Here is a 23,686-nt window from a genome sequence, read left to right as displayed (position 1 = left end):
TTATTAAGAGCTTTGGCAGAGGCTACATGGCAAAGCCTTATTCATTTGTGTCGATCGGTAATGAAAAACTCATTGTCAATATACAAAAATCAACATTTTTTTCAAATTAACAGCATGTCCCAAACATATTAAATACCCACAATATTTATTTATTCAACTCTTTCGACACAACGACAATCGACTATCGCTGAACTCCTCCTGTTGATTGTGAATTCTAACGTATATAAAAAGTAACAAAATGTTGCTGCAATAAGTCCTCATATCGTTACGTTTACTGTCAATTAGTTCTTTTTCATGTGCAAAAATATGAAAATTTTTAATGGGAAATTTTCAATTCTTTTTTTTTGATGATGCCAATCATCGCTTTTTGTGACTCGTATCGGACATATGATAGGGTATGTAAATTGAAAAAAAAAGTTTTTAATTAACGCTATTTTTGATTTTTAATAAAAACTATTCAATACCAAAAGTTTTTCAATTAAAAGTCAAGCTTAAAATTCTCAAAAAATTTACTTTAAAGCTACAAAGTGTACACAGTCACATCAGGGACACAAAGCGATATAAATTATCTGAAATCATTAACTGAGACCGGTGATGACGACAGTTTCGATTTTTGGGCACTACAAAGCACCGTGGGAAGTGTGTCAACTGTCATGGTTAAGCCAGAACAGCAGAATTGGTTTGAAAAATCTCTCACAAATAGAAATATCCAATACAGTGTATCAATAATGGATTTAGAAGAGTAAGTGCAATGAATTTTATTTGGAATTGATTTTTTTGGGGTCTATACACAAGTGATGTCTATTGAGGATTGAATTTGGAAAGGATTTTCATCCTCTGTTTAGCTTATATAGTTGATTTTTAAGGCACTGGGTATGACATGGTGTTTAATGTACTTTTATGCTGTTCCACTAGTGTGGTTAGACTACTTGGTATCAAAACCAATTCTGGGGAAACTAGTCTGAGCTACTTTAAACCTCTTTCTAAACCTCTCTTCAGAATTGGCAGGACTTTGGGAGTTCGGACTCCATTAGTCCAAAAAGTCCGGACTTCAGGGAGTCCGACTTCACTTTTTTGCGGAGGCGCTCCTCCAAATTGGAGTCCTGCGAACTCTGATCATCTTCTATTTAGATCTTAGGGTCAGTTATCATTGTTTGATTCCAATTTTTCAGTAACTTACAGTACTGTATCATCCTTCCTACTTCATTCATAGCCAGTTCTTACCAAGGGTCAGACAATCCAAAAGTACAATACTGTACATTGGAGTTTCTGACCCTTGAATTATTACATCTCATGTTGCCTAATTCTTGGTTTTTGTCATCAAACTCCAATCAAACTGCTTAACTTAAGAAGCCAAAGGAACTTTACTTCCGACAATTAACTAACCTGATGGTGGGATTTGAACCCGGAAGTTCTACCTGCACATCTACTTTCGTGACAAGTTTCTTTTCATCTTCCCTTCAAGTCACTTTTCCATCTTCCCTTAGCAATGCCAATTCATCTAAGAACTAAAAAGTACCTCCCATTCCATAACATACTGCATTTTTACTAAATTTGACGTCATTCTCATTTTATTTCCAATATTTTTTTATTCCCAGCGTATTAAATGAAGAGCGTCAATATCAATTAAAAATGAAAAGCATGCAATGGGGAAGAAGCATGAATTCTGATGATATCAGCTTTGATCGATATTATGAACATGATGAGATAAATAAAGTATCTCGACAGACTGCATCATCACATAAAAATGTTGAGGTAAAAGTCATTGGAAAATCATACGAGGGACGTGATATAAAAGTAATAAAAATTACTAATGGTGATGGAATTAAAAGAAAAATTCAATTTTCATTGATGCTGGCATTCATGCACGTGAATGGATTGCACCTGCAACTGCACTTTATATCGTTCAACAACTTTTGAATGACGAATCGACAGCAAGAATCCTAAATTATCTCGATATTATTGTTAATCCAGTCGTAAATCCCGATGGATATCAATATACACACAAAAAGGAACGACTGTGGAGAAAAACGAGAAGTAAAAATATTCCGGGATGTATTGGAACGGATGGTAATAGAAATTTTGATTTTCATTGGGGTGAGGTTGGTGCATCGCCAATTCCATGCATGGAAACTTATCGAGGCAGTAAAGCATTTTCTGAAAAAGAGACACAGGCACTGCGTGATGCTGTTGATGAAATCAAAGATACCTGTAAATTTTATTTAACTCTTCATTCATATGGAAATTATATGCTATATCCATGGGGTTATACATCAAAGCTACCAGATACCTGGAAAGATCTTGATTATATTGCACAAATTGGAGCATCAGCAATCAAAAATGCAACTGGTACAACATACACAGTTGGTAGTTCAACAAATGTTTTATATGCCGCAGCTGGTGGAAGTGACGATTACATGTTTGCTATTTTCAATGTTCCAATTTCAATTACAATGGAATTACCCGGCGGTGGTCAAAATGGCTTTGATATGCCTGCCAGTAAAATTGATGATACCGTCAAGGAGAGTGCCATTGGAATTTTTGCAATGATTGAAGCTGTCGGACAGAAATACAATTGAAAATTGGAACTTCATAAACATATTTTCATTTGATGTGATTGAAATTAATTAATTTGGAATGACTACCTATAATAATGTTGTCTGTGGTCAGTAAAATTTTGTGAATGATTGTAGAAAATTTTGATATTAAAAATTCCTTTGGACTGACTACCTGCTATCTAGTTTGTTTTGAAAATATTTCATTAAATAAACTCTTTTGGATTGTTATGAACTTGATAAGATGTGATTTTCTTTGTATTATGCATGTACAATTAGTTATGTATGTGGTAAGTATTGCAAGTTATTCACTAGTTAAGTGTATTTCCATTTTAAGCAGAATTTGTTGCAATTTTGCAACAGCTCAAATGTAGTTCAGATATTAAATTGAAGTTCATGGTTACCGGCCCGAGTGGAATAGGCTGCACTTAGTCGATCTTATGTATAGTTGTTTTTAAAGAGACTTAAGGAAGCTCCGACTTGGAGCCTAGGTTATTACAAAAGGCCTCCCATCTGATTCTGTAACTGGCCACATCACAAAGCTTGTACAGATTCTCTGTTTTGACATCTAATTGACATTCCAGCATTACTGTTCTACACTAAGTTGCTTTTGGAGCACCAGGGCGTCTCTTTCCTTGTGGATTCCATCCAAGCGCGGTGAAACAGGTTTGTGTTTCCATCACATTTACGACACCAACTCTTTGTAGCAGTATTTGGTTTGACGGCCAATCAAGTTGGAATCAGTATGAGTCAGACGAAAGCCAGCTTTGAAAAAAGTCTAAGGGACCCCAACAGGTATAAAGCATGCCATAATGGAACAGAAATACCACTTTAGTACCTAAAAATGGTTTCTTTGCCTGTTACTGGTAGGTCATGGATCGCAATTGGTCTGTACGATTAGCGAATTAATAAGGGTGCGTCAATTGCATGCAAGTATGCGCATACAGTTTGCAAGTCTTGAATACAAGTGCTACAATTTCATGTAAACTGTATTAATTGATTTGTCTAGGAATATACTTGACATATCATGGTAAGTTCCACAAATATCAAGTTTATTACCAGACATAAGATCGACCAACCACAACCTCTTTTACTCGGGCGGAGAACATACATTCTCAATAAGATCGAGATCATCTCAGTTAATAGAAATGGAAAGTTTTATGGTGATAATTATTCTATAAACTCAAACGAATCAATGGAAAAACCGATCTAGTTTGTTGTGAGACACTCGACCAGACAGTTCTCTGTTAATATTGTTGAGTAAGTATATGAAAATTGAGAAGATGACACCGGCTTATTTGGTCATTTTTTAAAAAGTAGTTTTAGAAATTTGAATTTTTTAGTTATAATCAGAGGCGTAGCCAGTTGTGAGCCTGTTTCATTCGTAGTCCAATTGCAATTCATAGGGACCTCTTGCTACGCCCCTGATTGCATTCTTGTTAAGACAACAATTCACATGATCATACATTAACAATACAAATTCTAGTTCCGAACATGCAAAAGCAATGCCCAAAGTAAATCATGATATAATCCAATATAATCGAAAAACATGTTAACAGCACTTAAAAGCACAATAACCAGAATTACTCACTCATTTGAAGTGCGTACGCATGATAAATACAAAGCGCCTCATTATTCCATTCACATTTCTTTTCTCTTCGTCCATAAGTCATCGACTAAAATTTCGTTCATCTTTAATTCACAAATTAAGGCATTAAAAACAATAGAATAACACAAAAGTGAAAATTCCAACATTAAGGCACTACGTCAGATTATAAAAATCAACAAAAAACCCAAAAATGTATTTTATTCGAACTTTGTCTGATAATTGGTGCACCTAATCAGGCAATCTTTCATTGTCGCTTATCACCATTTCATTGGATTTTACGTTCGTGTAATTTTCAGTTTCAATGAGCCACTTATAAACTTAAACCACCACTCAACAATGAGTAATTAATCAATTAAATCATCAATAAAAGTGAATTAATGCTCGCGGGTATTTTGTATAAATAAATAAAAATTGATTTTTGTGGAACAGTGCCGAGCGGTGCATGTATGTTTTTGAGGATGTCGATTGGTTAGCCGAGTGACATTGTGTGGAATATGTAGTAAGGATCAGAGTGTGGGCGTCTCAAATTCGAGTTTAGACTGTCGACATTAGATTGTCGAAAAATTCGAACATTTCGAACTCAATTTATTTTAAAATACAAATTACCGTTACGAAGAAAAATAAAAGTAACAGTCAAAAAAAATTTGAATATTAACGATATTTTTTTGAAAAAATTAACGGTCGTTTTAGAGAAAGCCACACTCTGGTAAGGATTTTAATAATGAAAGGCTTTCATGTTGTATAATCCATGTACAGTGGGTTTAAAGTAGGTCTAGAACAGTGGATGACCACCTATGTGCCGCGGCACACTAATGTGACGTCATCATTTCTTTGAAATGCCATGAACTATATGCCTTGTTAGGCTTCGATTGAGGCTTACTATCTATGAGTGCCCCAAAAAATAAAAGGTTGCGCACCACTGGACTAGAGTCAAAAGCGGGCTTCGGTTTGGTTTTGAAACTTTTTTTTTATGGAAATCAAAAGTTTATCTACTAAATATTGAGAAACTTTGTTCAAAAAGGAGGATAAGGGGGGCAACCCTTCCACCCTCTTCTCCCTGATTAAACCTCTTACTAGGGCACCATAACAATCCTTAATCCTAATTATTTGTCACTTGTGCACCAATTTAACCCAAATATATCCCAACACCATAAATAATATTTCCGTCCAACACGTGTGCATCGCTCGGACCATAATAAGAAAGAATTGTTGATGTGAGAAAGATTTAAATATATACACATACGTGTAACTGTTCAAACTTGTCAAAATCAAACGGTATTTTTATCATCATACAAATAAGACTGTCTGTAAATGTGTATAAAATGTCGTGAATTGTTGTCGGCAAGATTCAGTTCATTTTCGATTTTTTTATAAAGTAGGAAGAGAAAAATGAGACATTGCCTCAGTTTTCTGGCCTTTATTGCTCTTCTCGGTGGTCTTTATGGCTACGAAACTTACAAGGGGTAAGTAAATTGCTTTATTATTGTCGATTACTGTCAATAATGATTATTAATTTTAAACAGCTATAAAGTTTACGATGTAGTTCCAAATAAAGTGCAACATGAGGAACTTTCGATGTTGCAATATGAGGAAGGTATCGATTTTTGGAGATTATATACCCCTGGTCGTATGTCACGAGTCATGATTTCACCAGAAAAAATTGCCTATTTTGAGGAGTTCCTTAAGGCTCATGAAATTCCATATGAAGTTGCAATTGAAGACATGGAAGGACCAATTGAGGAGGAAAGAAGAAGCATGAGAAAGTCTAGACAAAAGCGTGCTACATCAGTTCCAAGAGTAACACCAGATTTCTCCGTCTTCTGGTCAGCAGCTGAAATTGAAACTTACTGTACATTCTTGGCTACGACTTATCCACAATTTGTCACATTAGAGACAATGACATGGTCACCAGAAGGTCGTAGAATCTATGCCATGAAAGTATCAAGTGGACCAGTTTTTGGACAGAAACCAATTATCGGTATGGAATCTGGTATGCATGCTCGCGAGTGGGCATCACCACCAACAGTTTTGTACTTGCTCAATCGATTGATTGAGAATCCAAGCACACGAACAGAATTATTGGCACGCGTTGACTGGTTGATTGTTCCAATGCAAAATCCTGATGGATATGAATTCTCAAGAAATTCTAATAGATTATGGCGTTTGAATCGTAGAAATGTCACAGCAACATGCGTTGGTGTTGATTTGAATAGAAATAATCGATATAGTTGGAGACAAGCTACTTTGACTCAGCCAGTAAGTAACAAAATTATTCTAAATCTTCATTTAAGTAATCAACCTATTTCATAATAGTGCGGCAGTCAAACATATCCAGGACCATCACCATTATCGGAACCAGAATCATTCCACTTGGATCATCTTATGAGTAGATATGCACATAATATGAAGCTATACCTTAGTGTCCATACATTCGGTGATATGGTCTTATGGCCATGGGGATATTCAGGATCACCAGGATGGATTGAAACTCATGCTGAACATCAAACACTTGGAAATTTATGGAGAAATGCTATTTTAGCTAATGGCGGTAGAAGCTATCAAGTAGGTAATGTTGCTGATGTTCTTGGTAATGCATTTGGTGCCGTTGATGATCATATGGCTGGAACTTATGGAGTACCATATGTGTATACCCTCGAATTAACAAGTGGTTTCCAATTCCAATATCCAGAAGAAAGAATTGAAGCTTTAGCATTTGAGACATTCCATGGATATCGCGCAATGGCTTTATACATTGGAGAGACTTATGGTTAAATTCCTTTATTACTGTAGATCTTGATACTCATACAACGAATGATAAATAAAAAAATTAATTAAAAATAGCTTAAATGTTCTTAACTAAATTTGGTATATGCCCTCTTCCGTTCATTATCGATTGATCTGGTTCGACTTAAATTCTTAAATGAATTTTGTGTGCTATCGGAATTTTATTAAGCTATGATTCAAACCACTAATAAAAATTGTTTTGATTTTTAATTTCACTGATAAGCTCCAAAATACTGTTTAAGTCTCTTAATTCTGACATCCTATATATTTGTTTTAAAATGACTTGCACAATGTTTATGAAGGAATGAAAGTTTAAAGTAAACTTTGCCGAATCACCTTCAAAATGTCCTTCATTAATTGTGAATTATTGAATTTTATTTCTGTATTCAAAGACTTTTCCAGACATGCTTATAGACTGTCATTTTTTTAAAATTATTGCTTTATTCCCGAGTGACACAAATGACTTTCAGACTCTTCGATAGACACTTTCTCGAACAGCACAATGTGTTTGCAAGGGAACCGCTATGTTTTCTTATCACGTCCCATCACGACGAAAATGAAGTTTGTCGCGTTTTGCTGCTCGGGATTTATTTACTTACTTTACTCATTTCGATGGCTTTACTGATGAATTGTGATTTTTGGCCTTTCTGGGATACCGCCTTAAAATGGCTCTGTTGAAGACTTCCGTTTGTCAATTTCCAATACTAAGTGACGGACAAATCATATGACATAGTTTGTGTTCTCAGATTGTTGCCACTTCTGTCACTTGTAATTTAAATTGTCTGCACACATTTGTTGCCACTAAATGGCTGCCACCTCCATTTGAAAGCCAAATGGTATTGTGTACCCATAGCAGAACTTTAAGACAGTCATTTCCATTTGTGTCACTCGGGACTATTTTATCTCAAGTACATTCCTAATCTCCAAAAAGCTCATTAATCATTGAAATCATTTTGAAAAACAAACCGCTAATTAAATATAAGGCAAACCTTTTTTGCCGGCTCAGTTCATTCTTAGTTGTTGTGCTGTAAGGAAAAAAGTGAACATGAAAGTTATTTTGGTTGTTTTAGTTTCACTTTTTATGGCTGCCAATGGCTATGAAAGTTTTAAGAAGTAAGTTATGAGTTATGACAGTGGTGGGCAGCCTGTGTGTACACTAGTGTACCCCAAATGTCTATGGAAATGCCATGAAATTGCCTGCCATGGCACGTTTTTGGTCGTGGCTTTCCATCAAAGTGTGCTCACCACTGAGTTAAAAGGTATTTTTGAGATAAAATGATAAACTCCCAATTTCAAAATTCACAGCCACAAACTTTACGAAGTAGTTCCAAATGTTGATCAATATGATGGTCTTGTTGCCTGGGAAGGTGCTCCTGGCGTCGACTTCTTCAAAAGAAAGAGTGCTGGCCGTGCATCAATCGTTTTGATCGCACCAGAGCAGCAACAAGAATTTGAGACATTCCTCAGAATCAACAACATCCTTCATAATGTGATCATTGAAGACTACGGAGTTGAAATCGAAAAGGAACGCGAACAAATGGCAGAGACGAGAAAACGAAAATCGGCATTTACAGTTGATGGACAAGCTGACTTTAGCGTTTACTGGAGTTTTGAAGAAATGCAGTCATACCTTCTTGGCTTGAACAGCCGCTTCCCAAATCTTATTCATGTTGAAAATCTTGCATTTTCACCAGAAGGACGTCCAATTTATGCTGTTAAAATTTCCACTAATCCAGTTTTTGGACAAAAACCAATTATTGCTATGGAAACTGGCATGCATGCTAGAGAATGGGCATGTCCACCAACAACATTGTACTTGATCCATAAATTAGTTGAAGATCCAGTTACAAGTGCTGAATTATTATCACGCGTTGACTGGTTGATTATCCCAATGCAAAATCCTGATGGATATGAATTTACAAGAAGCACAAACAGATTATGGCGTCAAAATCGCAGAAATGTCACAGCAACATGCACAGGAGTTGATTTAAATAGAAACTTTGCATTTTCATGGAGAGCTGCAACATTAACACAACCTGTAAGTTATGTCTATTTTTATGAGAACCTGATCCATTTCTAATGCAATTCTAATCACTTCCATTTAGTGTGGCAGTCAAACCTATCCAGGACCATTTGCATTTTCCGAACCCGAAGATTTCCAACTTCATCATGTCGTTGAACGATATGCAGGACAAGTCAAGATGTACTTGAGTGTTCACTCATTTGGTGACTTAGTATTGTTCCCATGGGGCTACAGTGATGCACCAGGAAGAATTGAAAATTGGGATGAACTTTTACGTGTTGGAAACATCTGGAGAGATTCAATTCTTGCTGTAACTGGAAAGGATTATTATGTTGTAAACAGTTTGGAATATTTCGGTAATATTAATGGTGCTGTTGATGATCATATGCTTGCTGTTCATGGTGCTTCAATCACTTATACACTTGAGTTGACTGATGGATTTGACTTTAGATATCCAGAGGATAGAATTCTTGCATTAGCAGAAGAAACTTTTATTGGCTATCGAGCATATGGACATTACATTGGAACTAGATTCGGATAAAATGCTTTGTGATAAATAGTTTTAAGGAATAAATTAATAAAATGTTGATATTTTGAATATTATTAAATAATTAGTAGTTATCTACATAGTTAGACATAAAACATTACCGCTTATTTCCAGTCAACATACTTAATCATCAGTTTCTCGACTTTATACTCTCAATCAATAAACAAGTATTAAACATTTATGAGCTTTTGCTATCTTATGTCTCGAGTATTAATATGAATGAACATTTAATTTACTATTAACAGTCTTATCTGTCGGTACCTTATCATGCGAGTTAAAGACTTTACAATTTCACTTATCATTTTGGAATGAAAACATCTCAACATACTTTATATGCCTTAGGTTATGATTTTAATTGAATAACCTTTTTATGTGAATAATTTAAACTAGTGATAGACATCCTTTTTCGTACCATGGCACATCTAAGCATCAGGGTCATATGGTATCAGGGACTTCTAAATATCAGGAAGCAAGGAAGGAAGTGGGTGTGGGGGTCGAAACGTTCCTTTTTTGGAAAATACAACTTACTATGGTGTTTTGTCAAAAAAGTAGTGGAAATCCTTTTATTTTTCGCGGCACGTATTGATGCCAGACCTCGAATTTACCGAAACCACACATGGCATTTCCAAAAATTTAATTACTGATCTAGACAAAGAAATTATAAAAGCCTAAATTCAATCACAAAAATTGCACACCACTGGCAATATCTAATAATTCTAGGTATATGCAATATCAAAATGCATCAAATGCTTAATAAACTGTGTCTTATGGTTTATGGAGCTGTTCTAAAAACTAAGACTTCAATGTATCGTCCCAAGTTTTGTCGAGATCGAGAATTCAAAACTTGCAAGAAACACTGTTTTATACCTAAACATCCACGCTAACAGACTCAATTGTGTAAGCATACCATGAGCATCCTTGTCTAACGAACCAATTGTTGAATTTTTCGATAAATATAAGTTTACATAGCTGAAAATCGAGATTTTGAAAAACTGCTTCCTTTAAATCCGCATCTAAAGATTTCATCATTTAATATAAAATTTCAAACCGAATTGGATCCAGATCCAGATCCAGGTTTAAATCGAAATATCTCTTATTTATCTTTCTAGAGCTCTCATTTGTTACAATTGTTCTGAGTTAGTCCGCTTGAAATTGTTTATTAACTAAAATGTATTATGTTTATGCCAATTGAGAGAGAATTGAGGAATTTAGAGAATACAATATCAGTATTTAAATTAGTTCCTCAAATATTCTCAAACACACCGGACTCAAATGGCAGAAATTAAATTAAATCTTGATCCAAATGTGGATGGTACTTGTACATTCTTTCCTGGTGATACTATAAAAGGTATTTAATCAAATTAAATTTAAGGAATTATACAAAATAATTTTGAACATTTTATTGAATATTTTAGGAAGTACAGAGTTGATAATCCGTGAGCCCAAAAAATAAGAGGTAAAGTGAATCAATCAATGCTGATAATTGCTGAGCATTAACTAGTTAGTTAGGAATTTAAAATATTGAGCAAAATTTTAATTCAGAAACCCGAGCAACGTAAATTAAGAAAAACATTTCAAAAATATGATTGTCAAATTATAGCGGTAAATTTGGTGTAGTATTTATGGATTACATTGCGGAGCCTTTAAAGCTCTCAAAAAGTATCAAAAAAGGGTAAAAAATTCATTTTTATTATTTTTCTATGAAATTATACTTCACAAGCAAGTATAGAATTAAGATAATCATACTAATATATTAATTATTGTATTTATTTGAATAAATTTCTAATTAATTTGGAAATTAATTCATTCATTTAGTGACGCATGTGCCGGCGGCTACCGTAGTTAGCTAAATATTATCTATGGATTTTTCACTTGGCTAATTTAAGCTGAATATCTTGACTCTTAAGTGACAACTCTGCTTTCATATATTACTTCAATGGCTAAATAATAAGTCATTTTTAATCAGCCTAATATATTAGGCACTTCCATGTAATTCTCAAATATTGATTTCTGTTTTTAGAACTCTATATTCACATTTTTGGAGAAGCAATTGCAAATTGGTCATCACGGAGCTGTAACACCACAAGTAAATGGCTTTCAAATTTCAAAATTTTGTAACAATTGCAAACAATTTTTATTTTCTAGCTCACTATACAGGCACAGAACCATTACTTGATTTTAAATTTACTGTACTTGGTAAACATAAAGGACCCAAATTTATATTAGAACCAGGAGTTTATAAATGTCATTATGCCTTTAAACTTCCTGATAACATTCCATATTCATTGGTTATATCAGGTGGTGTATTTAGTTCCAAAAGTGGAACCATTAATTATCATGTTGAAGCTGTTCTGGTTAAGTCTTGGTTAAATATTTATAGTGATAGAGTTGGATTTACTGTTATTCGTGAAGATGATTTGAATCTATATCCAGAACTTAAGCTTCCTTTAAAAAGTGTTCAGAACAAAATTTTTTCCTTCTTCTTTAAAAAGGACGAAATATTGCGTATGTCTGTATCGATTCCTTATTCTGGATTTACTGTCAATCAACGCATTCCAATTACAATTGAATATAAGAATGAAAGTACTGTTGATATTCATCATACAGACATTAGATTTATTCAAGTTCTGACTCTAGTTTTACCACGAGAAGGAAATCCTTAAAAAAAAGAGAAAAGAAATGGTTATATCCAGTGAATCAACAGTTGGAGTTTTAGCAAATAGTTCAAAAACAATCAAAACGGAACTAGTTGTACCAAAAGTTTTCAAATCCAACGATAAGTTTTGTATGGTTGTTTCCATAACTTATCTGATTGAAGTTGTAGCTGATGTAAAAAGTGGATGTCATCTTAATAAAAAAATTAGACTTCCAATTACGATCGGAAATGTCCCAATAAGAACGAATGATCAAGTTCGCAGTAGCGATACTCATCGGCCGAGAGGAATAGCTTACAATAACGATTCTCGTAAGTTGACTTATTTAGAATAATGTATTAGATTGTAATAGAATCTTATTTTACAGCTCCATCATTTGACGAAACCTTGAACGTTGTTCGTTGATTCAATTGTAAGCATATGAAATAATTTGATTATTACAATATAAATTAAGAGCTTGTAGTCAACTCGAGTTTTGTACCGCATCAAGTCTACTTTTCACTTATAATCCGAAATAAAGATTATTATTAATAAAATTTACATTTATTTCTTTTTATGACCCCTAACATTCAAAGAGCATACTCACATTAATGAGCATGCTTTTTTCATCCATATGAGCATACTCACAAAAGTGTGTATACTCAGAGTATGCTCTTTGTTTGTTAGAGGACACAGAAACAGGGGTAAGGAATTTTGGGATTTTTATATCGATTTTTTAACACCCAGAGCAGCTTGGGAAAATAATGCAGCAGTTTTGCTTCAAAAATATAACAATTGGTCAACGTAAATCAGTTGTGGGCAACATTTGTGCATCGGCACAATATTGTACTGCGAATGAACCGTATGCTATTTGCAGTTTCGGTCAAGGCTTACCACAAAAATGTGTTGCGAAAAACAAATGTTGCCCACCACTGCCCTTAATAAAAGATTCACTAAAATCTATCAATTTATTTATTGTATTGATTGACGTTGATTGATAACGAGTTGTCGTCTTTTTGACAATACGCATGAATGGGGTTGTTCATATATTACTTAACACAAAATAAAGTAAGGCATGTGAGTCGAAGTGACTCGGTGTCGGAATGGTTAAGTACTTCGGGAATAATTATTCCAACAATTTTTTTACGTGTCCTTTTTCAAATCATATGTAGTGGAAACGCGGCTAACAGCCTCCCTTTGTAGGCTAGAGACAATAAGCTGATAATAGCGTTATCAAAAGAATGGTTCTGATCCCACTATAAACTGTAGGTCTATTGAGTGCAATAGTCTGACGCACCCTCACTCGTTAAACAATCATTAGCTGCGAATCGCCCTAGCGCAGCTCTGGATCTCAATAGATCTGAATAGCTAAAAGGTTTTATGTGAGAGGATGTCGGTTTGTTTCAAAAATCCAATTTTAGACGTTATGTAATAAACGAACGATCCTTTTATGCTATTTTTAAATGTTTTTGATTTATGAAAATTAAGAAGGAACTAAAGACTATATTACATGTATGGTGAAATTCAGATTTCAGATCATAAAATACAATAAACTTCGTAATATCCAAGTATTTATTTAATATTATTTAGGAATTCATAGTGAAACAATTTACTAAAATTATTATCCTGAATTGAATTGAGTTACAGGCAAGTTGCAGGTTTAAATGGCTGAAATAAGAATAAATCTTGAGCCAAATGTGAATGGCGTACTCGTATTCTCTCCTGGTGATACTTTGAGAGGTTCGGAATAAAAATATATAAATAAATTATGAAAAAAAAAAATAATTTGTTTTATTTTAAGGAAATGCGGAATTGATAGTACAGACACCAAAACGGATGAGGGGTAAGAATAATAATGCGATAACTGCATAATTTACTTTAAGGATTGTGCTGCATACATGATTTTAAAATACTACTCTTTTAGAATTTTACATTCATATTTTTGGTGAAGCTATTGCTAATTGGTCATCAAGTGGCTGCCACAGTACAAGTAAGATGTTTTAGTTTTTACATGACTTTCCACAATTTTAACAAATATTTTTAGCTATCTATACAGGCAAAGAGCCTTTAATTGATTTCAAAATGACTGTACTTGGTGAAGAAAATGGACCTAAATTTATATTAGATCCAGGAGTTTATAAATGTGAATATGCCTTTAAACTTCCTGATAATATTCCATATTCATTAGAGGAGTCAGGTTGGATATTTGACAGCTACAGTGGAACAATTGCATATCGAGTTGAAGCTGTTGTGGACGATCCGAATAAAATGAGTAAAAAAATTGAATTTATTGTTACTCGACATGATGACCTTAATCTTTATCCAGAACTTAAGCTTCCCTTAAAAATTGTAAAGCAAAAGATTTTTTCTTTCTTCTTTAAAAAGGATGAAATATTGGACATGATTGTGTCAATTCCTTATACTGGATTTTCTATAAATCAGCGGATTCCAGTTACAGTTGAATATAAAAATGAAAGCACTGTGGACATCCGTCAAACAGTCGTTAAATTTATTCGAATTCTTACTCTTGTTTTCCCAAAAGAAGAAAATCCTAAAATAAAAACAAAAGAAAGTATCGTTTGTGAAGGACGAACACATGGATGTTTAGCAAAAAATTCAACAATAATTCCAATTGAGTTAGTTGTACCAAATCTATCGACATCCAATGATAAGTTTTGTACGGTTGTTTCTATTACATACGTAATTCAAATTGTTGCTGAAATTGATAGTGTATTTCATACAAATAAAAAAGTTAGACTTCCAGTTACAATCGGAAAAGTTCCAATACGATTTGAGGATCAAGTTCAAAACAACAACATCCAGTAGACGACAGCATGAATTTTGCTGATAAAATTATATTAAAATAATTATATATAAACCTAATTATATAAATGTTTGAATGTAATTAACCGCAGAATTCAAATTAGACACAAATTGGCTTATGAACCTTAATGAGGCTTTGTAGGGATACATCAGCAAAAATTCAGCAGATGGCCGTCCTAGTTTTAAAGAACATGATTATTAAATTGGACAATTTTATGCAGATTTTTTTTTCAAATTTTCAAAATATGTTGAAATAAAAATTGTAGAAATTAACAGTTTGAGACCAAATCTTAACAACTAACCTATCTCTTTCTCCATTCTCTCTGTCAGAGCGCTATATTTTCAATTTTGATATTTTTCAGTCTAATGCTTTTGGGACTTCATTGTCTAATTTTAACGTTAATACAGCGAAGTACCTGAAAACCAAACGTTGGTTAATCGATCAAAAATCCGGCTCCAGGACGAAGTACTTGCATACTTCCTTGGCTGGGGCGCACGAGGGCCCATTGCCGCCGTCGGGAATGTCTGAAGACAGCTCTATCCTTCGAAACCTTCTGCCAGTTCGGGATATTAAGGACTCTAGCGTCATTTCAACACATGCAATCCATGTAGGACGAAGTAACTCTGACTTAATACCTAAAAAATTTGCGAAATTTCATTAATCAAAAAATTATTAATCGACACTCAATTTTCCTTAGCTTAATCAGCACATCCAGAACACTTTCATGATAGATTCAGTTTTGGGCAACCTTTCATTTTTCGCGGCACATCTTGACCAAAAACCCACACAGCATACGGCTCATGACATTTCAAACATTTTTGGCACATTAGTGTGTCGCGACACACAGGTTGCCCATCACTGTGTTAGATGATAATGACATAATCTTATCAATTTTAATAAGCAATACAAATGCATCATATCAATCAATTAAGTCACACTTGATGTGTAAAAAATATAGCAAATTACTTAGTGGCCTTAAAGAGTTCAGTGAGTCGAGTTTGAAGCAGGAATTTCAGACAAAATGAAACGATTTCTTATCAGTTTCATTATTTATTCAGTAGCCGTACTGACAGCCGCAAAAGATTACAATGGGTAATTCAATAAATTTTAATTATAGTAAATAATGAATGAATAATTTTAATTTATTAATAGCTATAAAGTCTATGATGTGTCACCAACAAAAGAGCAAATTCCTTTTGTTATGAATTGGGAATTTACGGCTGGCATTGATTTCTGGTCATATGGACGTGTTGATCAAGCATTTCGTATAATGGTTTCGCCTGAAATTGAGTCAAATTTCTTGAACTTCCTCAACATGAATGAGATTCGATACAGTATTGGAATTGAAAATGTCGAGACAGTCTTGAAGAGCGATAAGATAACAAAAAGAAGCTTGAGATTAGCAAATGGTCTTCCAAATTTTAATTACTACTGGAGTTATCCAGAAATGGAGGAAATTTTTAATCGTCTGGCTACAAACTACCCAAATTTGGTAGAATTGGATGTAATTGGAAAGTCATATGAAGATAAGAACATTTATGGCGTTCGTGTCTCAAAGAATGAACAATTTGGATTAAATCCAATAATTTTCGTTGATGCTGGTACACATGCAAGAGAATGGGCAGGAATACAGTCAGCCTTTTATTTCCTTCATCAACTTGTTGAAAATTCTACAATTTATAATGATTTACTTGATAATGTCGATTATGTCTTTGTGCCTGTCGTTAATCCTGATGGCTATCAATATTCATTTACTGAAGATCGTTTATGGCGTAAAAATCGTCATTATGTCAATTATACATGTACAGGCATTGATTTAAATAGAAATTATCCATACATGTGGAGATATAGACCAGGTAGCTGTCAAGGAAATAATCATCCTGGTCCATATGCCCTTTCTGAACCTGAAACTGCAGCTCTTGCCAAATATATGAAAAGCTTTAAAACTAATCTGAGACTTTATTTAAGTACACATACTCATGGTGGATACGTGCTTTGGCCATTAGGATTTGCTATGGATGTATACATAAAAAATCACAAAGAACATCAAGAGCTGGGCGAAAGATATGCAAATGCAATTTTTGCAGCTACTGGAAGGAATTATACAGTTGGAAATTCTGCTGATGTTCTTTACATTGCAAGTGGTAAGTTTGTCTGCATTTTAAGCTTTTTGGTGCTGAATCTTGAATGACATATGGCGTAGGAAATTGTGTCTGCAGTCAAGAGTCATACTGGGTTTAGGCAAACCTCTGTGCCTTTGTTCTACCTTCTCTGTGCCTCTGTTTTTCGATCTCTGTTCCTTGTGCCTTTTAGAAATCTCAAATGTTTTCCTATTTCCTTGATGCTTAATTCTATCTTTATGTTGATGCTCGTCTTCATGCATATAAATATAAGAGTTCATAGTTTTTAATCCAGAATCTGGATTGCAAAACAGGTGCCTGTAACAGGCAAAAACCGTAAAAATTATTGATAATTTGTATGGTTTTCTAAGAAAAACCAAATAAATTACCAAGAATTTGTACGGTTTTGACATGTCACAGACACCTGTTTTGCAATTCTGATCCAGATCTCAGCTTAGCTCTAGTCTTGATGAATCTTGACCCTGAATACACCCATGGATGTCATAAAATCTGGATTCATCAACGGCTACCGCTTGCCAATTCTCGGTTCTTAGTACAATAGCTTCTGGATCGAAAGCTTCTTTCCATGAGTTCTTTGGCAGCACTCGTGATATCTTGCTACCTAAAAATTCAGACTTGAAGACCTGTCTTAATGAAGCTTACATTGCTAATGCATCGTTTGAACATTCAAATTGAACATTCCATTAAGAACTTCCACAACGTTTCTTATTCTAAATTTTACAAACTTACATAATCAACAATTCAGTGCTTGCCGCTTTTTAATCATGTCTGTGCCTATCTTCATTCTTTTACATTTTACTTTAAGAATCACGCCTTTTTTTAATTCATTAAAATTTACGACTTTTCATATTTCATTTCAGGCGCATCGGATGACTTTGCCATTGCATATGGAAATGCAAATTTTGCTTACACATTGGAATTGCCTGGAGGCGGTTCTAAGGGATTTGATTATCCACAAGACATGATACATGACCTAGTCAAAGAAACATTTATTGGATATCGAGAATTCTCTCTGTTTATTAAAGAGCGTTTCAAACGTATCTGAACCGTTCATTAAACAACTTCATGCTGTGCTGAAAAATACGATGATATAAATTTTAGTTCTTGTGTGTGAAGATTGTGCCTTAAAGAATAAATTGATTGTATTTTACACAATAATGTCCATTTCTTTCTCTCTCTTTCCATTTCTATCTGCCTCATTCTAGTGCCAACTCTACACTTGTGTCGATTATTATAAAAGTTGAAATGTTCCAAGAATACTTCAATAGTTATTGTTTGTTCGTTAAAGTGATAGCATTCAGTTCTTTTGTATTTCGCTTGTGACTTTCTCAATAAATAATGTTAAAGGTATTCATATTGTTGACATTAATAGCACTTTGTGTGTCTAAGAAAGCCTATGATGGATATAAAGTTTATGACATAAAGTGTAAAAATCAGAACGAATTGAAATTATTGGAGAAATTTGAGGCAAATGAAGCTGAAAAGCATGAATTGGATTTTCTATCGCTACATAATAATGTCAATGATGTCGCTCGTGTTGTCGTAAAGCCGAGCGAACAGAGATTTGTGGAAAATTTCTTCAAGCAGAATAAATTGGATTATGAAATTACAAGTGACAATATTCAGCTGTAAGTTGTGGACATTTCGTGATGTGAATGAGGTGTTGACTTGAGAAGAAAGACATGTCATTTCTTTGTACAGTTAGAATTGAATTTATATTTGTGGACTGTAAAATACTTATCGAACGTGATGTGAATTAAGCATTAATATAAAAATCAGGCATAAATTATTAATTCAGGTGCAAAATTAAATGAATTTTAATTTATTGGATCTTCAATAAGTTTTCATTTTTCCAACTGCATATCTGTAATATTGCACTTATAGTGTCGAAGCTCAATCACCAATGTTGATCGACACTTCCGATTCTGAAAGCATTCGCACATTCCAACTGTTGAGTTGCTTTTGAGCTTTAAATTATTAGTCCTTATTTCATTCGGCATTGATCGTCGTTGCTTGTTCCAGTTTGAATCTCTCATTGGTTCTCTTAGTTTGTGCTTAAGGATGGCAACAGTATATCTAGTTCCACGGACAACACATAGCAATAAATATAAGTAAACGGAATAATTACAGCCGAGCGGGCAAAAGATACATCAGAACTAGACATCAACTGACCATTAAGTTGCCATTACTTACTTACTTACTTACTTCGCTGGTCGTACAGATCAGTTGTGATCCATGACCTCCCTCAGGAGTCGCCTGAAGCTGGCTCTATTGCTGGCTACCACTTGCCAATTTTCGATACCAATTGCAATTCCATCAGCTTCCTTCCAAGAGTTCTTTGGACGTGTACGGGCTCTTTTACCGTCTAGAAAGTCAGCTTTGAAGAAATTGCCATTAACTAGTAATAATTGTAATTTTCTATTCTACAAGCTGCTATTTTCGGATAACTCTGTCCCAAAGCATATATATTTACTTCAAATTTGAGCTCAAATTTGGATTTTCTATAGAAAAGTAAATTGTAATCCCGACTCCATATAAAATTTGAGTTCTGCTCCAAATAATATAGCAGCATATAAATCACCAAATTTTCCTTTCTTTACAGTGCAATAGACAAAGAATTTGAAGAATTTCGAACACTATCCCAATCAAAATCAGATGAACTCAGATTCGATCGATACTATCGTTATGAAGAAATTGAAAGATTCCTTAATAAGCTCGAAGGTTCCAATGATAATGTAAAAGTTGAAAATGTCGGAAAAACATTCGAAGGTCGTAACATTAAAACTGTAACAATCACAAAAGGTGATGGAAAGTCAAGAAATTCAGTTTTTATTGACGCTGGAATTCATGCACGTGAATGGATAGCACCAGCGATGTCACTTTATTTGATTGATCAATTGACGGATTCAAAAAGTAATTTTTCAAAGTTATTGGACCTGATGGATTTTGTCATTCAGCCAGTCGTCAATCCTGATGGATATGACTATACATTCAGATTCTTCCGATTATGGAGAAAGACAAGAAGTTATCAAAGTATTGTGAGCTGTCGTGGTGTTGATGCTAATAGAAATTATGACTTTGAATGGAGTACAGCCGGTGCCTCCGATAATCCATGTGCCGAGACATATCATGGCGTAAAACCATTCTCGGAAAATGAGACAATAGCCAGTCGTGATATCATAGAAAGAATTAAGGATAAATGCAAATTCTTCCTTACATTCCATTCATATGGCAATTACCTAATTTATCCAAATGGATATACCAAAGATTTACCAGAAAATTGGGAAGATCAGGATGAAGTTGCAAAAGCCGGCGCAGATGCAATTGAACAAGCTACAGGCACAAAATATAGATACGGATCTGTTTCAAACACATTGTACATTGCCAGTGGCGCCTCAACTGATTATGCATACGGTGCAGCTAAAATTCCAATTGCAATTTGCATGGAACTTCCAGGCGGTGGATTTTTTGGCTTTGATTTGCCTGCAAGTGAAATTGAGAATACTGTTAAAGAGGTAAGAGAATATGTAGATTTTTGGTATCGATGAACATCATTTTTTGTGTCTTTTTTTACAGTCAATTATCGGCGTTCAAGCTATGGTGGAAACAGTTGCTAGAAAATATCCAAACTGAGGAACTTGAAAAATTTCTATCTCATGTAATGTCTATTTAAATGCTACAATAAAACCAAGAAAATTGAACGTAATATAGGTATTGACTTTAGTTCTCTTTGCATAGTATGTCTAAATCTGACTCCAAGCAATACAAAAGAAGAAGGCTTCATTATAGAGCTTTAAAGACTCCAATAAAGCTCTCATTAAAAGGAAGCCATGCCAGAGTCGTAGCCTATAGAGAGGTGCATTAAAGGAACGGTCCCTACGCCCCTGAGCCAACTCCATCTACATGCCAAATGACAGCCACTAAGTCTCCGTGGCCGAGCCTCAATTGAGCTGCTCGGAGCGACTTCCCTAAAACCAACAAAACATATGTAAATGTTATCAAGTTTCCGGAATATTTAACATAATTTCCTACTGATAACATTTATTTATGTTAATTGCATTTCCTATTAAAACTTTTCATTTGTTGCTTTGTTTCACACAAATGTGCAATATGTAAAATTGCACGAATCACAAATGATTGATTCAAACAGAAATTTACAATATTTTCACCATGCGAGTCTTATTAATTTAATTAAATTTGTTACAGATAACGGTAGGCTGGCTATTTTTGCATTTGTTTTCGGGATTATCCAGGGTTGTTAAAACATATTGTGTTTTACATAATGTGTACACATATGTCATATATTTCATGTTTGCACAGGGAAAAATGTGTGGATATATGTGAAAATTCACACATTTTCCATACATATTCACGCATTTTTCCATGTGACACATTTTCAAAACACACAAGATTCTGTTTTTAACAACCCTGGGATTATCACCATTTTTTTGAAATTCCCGAAATCTACTAAAATTGTCTCGGTCTCTTTCCCAACTCTTTTCGTAGGTATTGCCCGAGGGTGTTTTTAAAATTTTTTACTGAGCTAAAAAAATGTGCATTTGATGAAATAAATAAGGGTAACAATACTATATTTAAACAGTAAGTACTTACTGTACTTGAGCGACAATTACAGCAGTTACTGTACTTACTGTGCTTGTAGGAAAGGTACAGTATTTTCATATGAATAAGTACAGATTAAAGTCCTGAATTTTGGAAGTGTCTGACACTTGGAGAGAGCTGTAAAAATTGCAGACTTTTGATTCATGGCCGTACCGTTATTTTTTGTCGTGATCATTATCGTCGATTTTTTAAGTCGATTTTAGATGAAATTATGGAATATGGAAACTTGAAGAAAACAAAGTAATCTAACAACAGTGAAAAAATGATAAATTTGTTAACTTAACAGCAGAGTTGTAAAACAGGCACCTGTGGCAGCCAATTCCTAGATAATTTGTTTAGTATTGTAAAGAACCATAGAAATAATCGAGATTTTGTACGGTTTTTGCCTGTCACAGGTGCCAGTTTTGCAACTCTGTTAAACAGATCTTAATAAATAAAAGCTTTGATAGACCCTTAAAACCTCCATGCTGGAACCTTCATAATTTAATTCGCTCGAGTAAAAATATTGTTCATGAATTACGTAATAAAATTAAGTGTGCCTTTATTTACATTATTTGTCATTCAATAAACAATAAAAATTAGATTTTTTTTTCTATATAGGGTAAAAAATATAATTTTTGGTCATTTTTCATTTTTGGACACTTTAAATGCTTATTTCTCTTAGCTGTTTTGTCTATGAATTTTACCAAAGTGGTTTAAATTATCATACAATTATGAATATTGTCACTCATAGAAAAATAAATTTTTGGACTTGTCCATATGCTTCAAGATATCGAACTTTAAAGTCATATGTAATTTTTGCGCAAAAAAAGTAACTTTTTCACGACAAAAAACTTCAATGTAATTTTCCTACTTTCTTACGTTGTTTTGTTTCAAATGGTTTGATGCTTTGAAAAAAATTTTCAGAGGTAAATCGCGAAGGAATTTTTGGAAAAGTTTAATGAATGATTTAATGTGCAATTTTGGACTACAGCCACATTCAAAAAATTTTGAATCAATTTTCGCATTTAGACCTAAATCTTTAAGTTTGCATCAGAAAAAGGGTAAAATTAAGGAAAAAAATTGAAGTTTCTCAAATTTTCAATCGCTTACTTTTGTAAAAAGTGACCAAAAAATTACATTTTTTTTCGCATACAAATTATTTCAGTATGCATCCTGCGAAAAGCAATGGAGACCTAAAAATACATTTTTTTTGACGGAAAAATTACATTTCGAAAATGGGTAACATTTTGTATGAAGAATTCTCGAAGGAAGTATAAGCTTCAAAATTCATTTGAAAAAATCAATATGAAGAATGATAGAAGACATTATAAAGGGCAACTTATTTTTTACTAATAAAATAGAAAAATTGTGTTAAAATACAATGAAAATTTTCTGCTTCATATTTTAATTGAGTTCCAGAACAGATTGAAAACTTTCCGCAATAAGTGAATAAAATTCGCTTACTCATTTTTCCATTTTACTTTATAACAGCATTTACGATTGAGGTTACTTTGCAATGACTGCCTTTAGTCAAAAGTTTTAATGCACATTCTTATATTTGTGATCTTTTACAACTGAGGCTATACACGAGACTAGGAAGCTGTGATAAGTAAGTATGGAAATTACAACTTTTCAGAAATATGATTCCGATCAAAACAGATGACCAAAAATTACATTTTTTGCCCTATAAAATGAGTCAATATAGCTAAATCATGTTAGCCGTACAATGTAAATTTTCTGCTGTCATATTTTAATTGAGTTCCATGAACAGACCTTGAAAACTTTGCCACAATAACACAAATGAAGAATTCGGACCTTACTTATTTTAATTTATAACAGCATTTACGATTGAGGTTCTTTGCAATGACTGCCTTTATCAAAAAATTAACCTTATTTCTAATATTTGTGATACTTTCATGTGAAGCAAGACACGAGATAGGAAGCTGTGATAAGTAAGTATAAATTACA

At 33.8% G+C, this 23,686-nt stretch overlaps 5 protein-coding genes across 5 annotated transcripts; all 5 read left to right on the top strand.

The window, feature by feature from the left end:
• Positions 1-728: 728 nt before the first annotated feature.
• Positions 729-2,628, top strand: LOC139089039 (carboxypeptidase B1-like). Its single transcript, XM_070638464.1, is given in 3 exon segments — positions 729-742; positions 1,599-1,825; positions 1,828-2,628. Coding segments are annotated over 3 exon segments (993 nt in total). The 3' UTR covers positions 2,580-2,628.
• A 1,152-nt stretch (positions 2,629-3,780) lies between these two features.
• LOC139089027 (carboxypeptidase B-like) lies at positions 3,781-7,004 on the top strand. Its single transcript, XM_070638448.1, has 4 exons — positions 3,781-3,815; positions 5,544-5,627; positions 5,688-6,420; positions 6,478-7,004. Exons 2-4 carry the CDS (start codon positions 5,554-5,556, stop codon positions 6,934-6,936), a joined length of 1,266 nt encoding a protein of 421 aa, XP_070494549.1. The 5' UTR covers positions 3,781-3,815; positions 5,544-5,553; the 3' UTR covers positions 6,937-7,004.
• Positions 7,005-7,964: 960 nt separating this feature from the next.
• Positions 7,965-9,582, top strand: LOC139089025 (carboxypeptidase B-like). The gene is made up of 3 exons (XM_070638446.1): positions 7,965-8,061; positions 8,254-8,986; positions 9,054-9,582. Exons 1-3 carry the CDS (start codon positions 7,994-7,996, stop codon positions 9,510-9,512), a joined length of 1,260 nt encoding a protein of 419 aa, XP_070494547.1. The 5' UTR covers positions 7,965-7,993; the 3' UTR covers positions 9,513-9,582.
• A 6,349-nt stretch (positions 9,583-15,931) lies between these two features.
• LOC139089026 (carboxypeptidase B1-like) lies at positions 15,932-18,274 on the top strand. The gene is made up of 3 exons (XM_070638447.1): positions 15,932-16,067; positions 16,128-17,119; positions 17,977-18,274. Exons 1-3 carry the CDS (start codon positions 15,997-15,999, stop codon positions 18,159-18,161), a joined length of 1,248 nt encoding a protein of 415 aa, XP_070494548.1. The 5' UTR covers positions 15,932-15,996; the 3' UTR covers positions 18,162-18,274.
• Positions 18,275-18,454: 180 nt separating this feature from the next.
• LOC139089038 (carboxypeptidase B1-like) lies at positions 18,455-20,749 on the top strand. The gene is made up of 3 exons (XM_070638462.1): positions 18,455-18,744; positions 19,719-20,631; positions 20,693-20,749. The coding sequence occupies exons 1-3, from the start codon at positions 18,455-18,457 to the stop codon at positions 20,747-20,749; spliced, it is 1,260 nt and encodes a 419-aa protein (XP_070494563.1).
• The last annotated feature ends 2,937 nt before the right edge of the window (positions 20,750-23,686 follow it).

The sequence above is a fragment of the Chironomus tepperi genome, unplaced genomic scaffold (genome assembly GCF_022539635.2).
Source record: "Chironomus tepperi strain 1889 unplaced genomic scaffold, CSIRO-AGI_Ctep_v1 contig_173, whole genome shotgun sequence".
Classification (NCBI taxonomy): domain Eukaryota; kingdom Metazoa; phylum Arthropoda; class Insecta; order Diptera; family Chironomidae; genus Chironomus; species Chironomus tepperi.
Note: the sequence above shows the minus strand (reverse complement) of the source record. Positions and strands in the feature narration are given on the sequence as shown.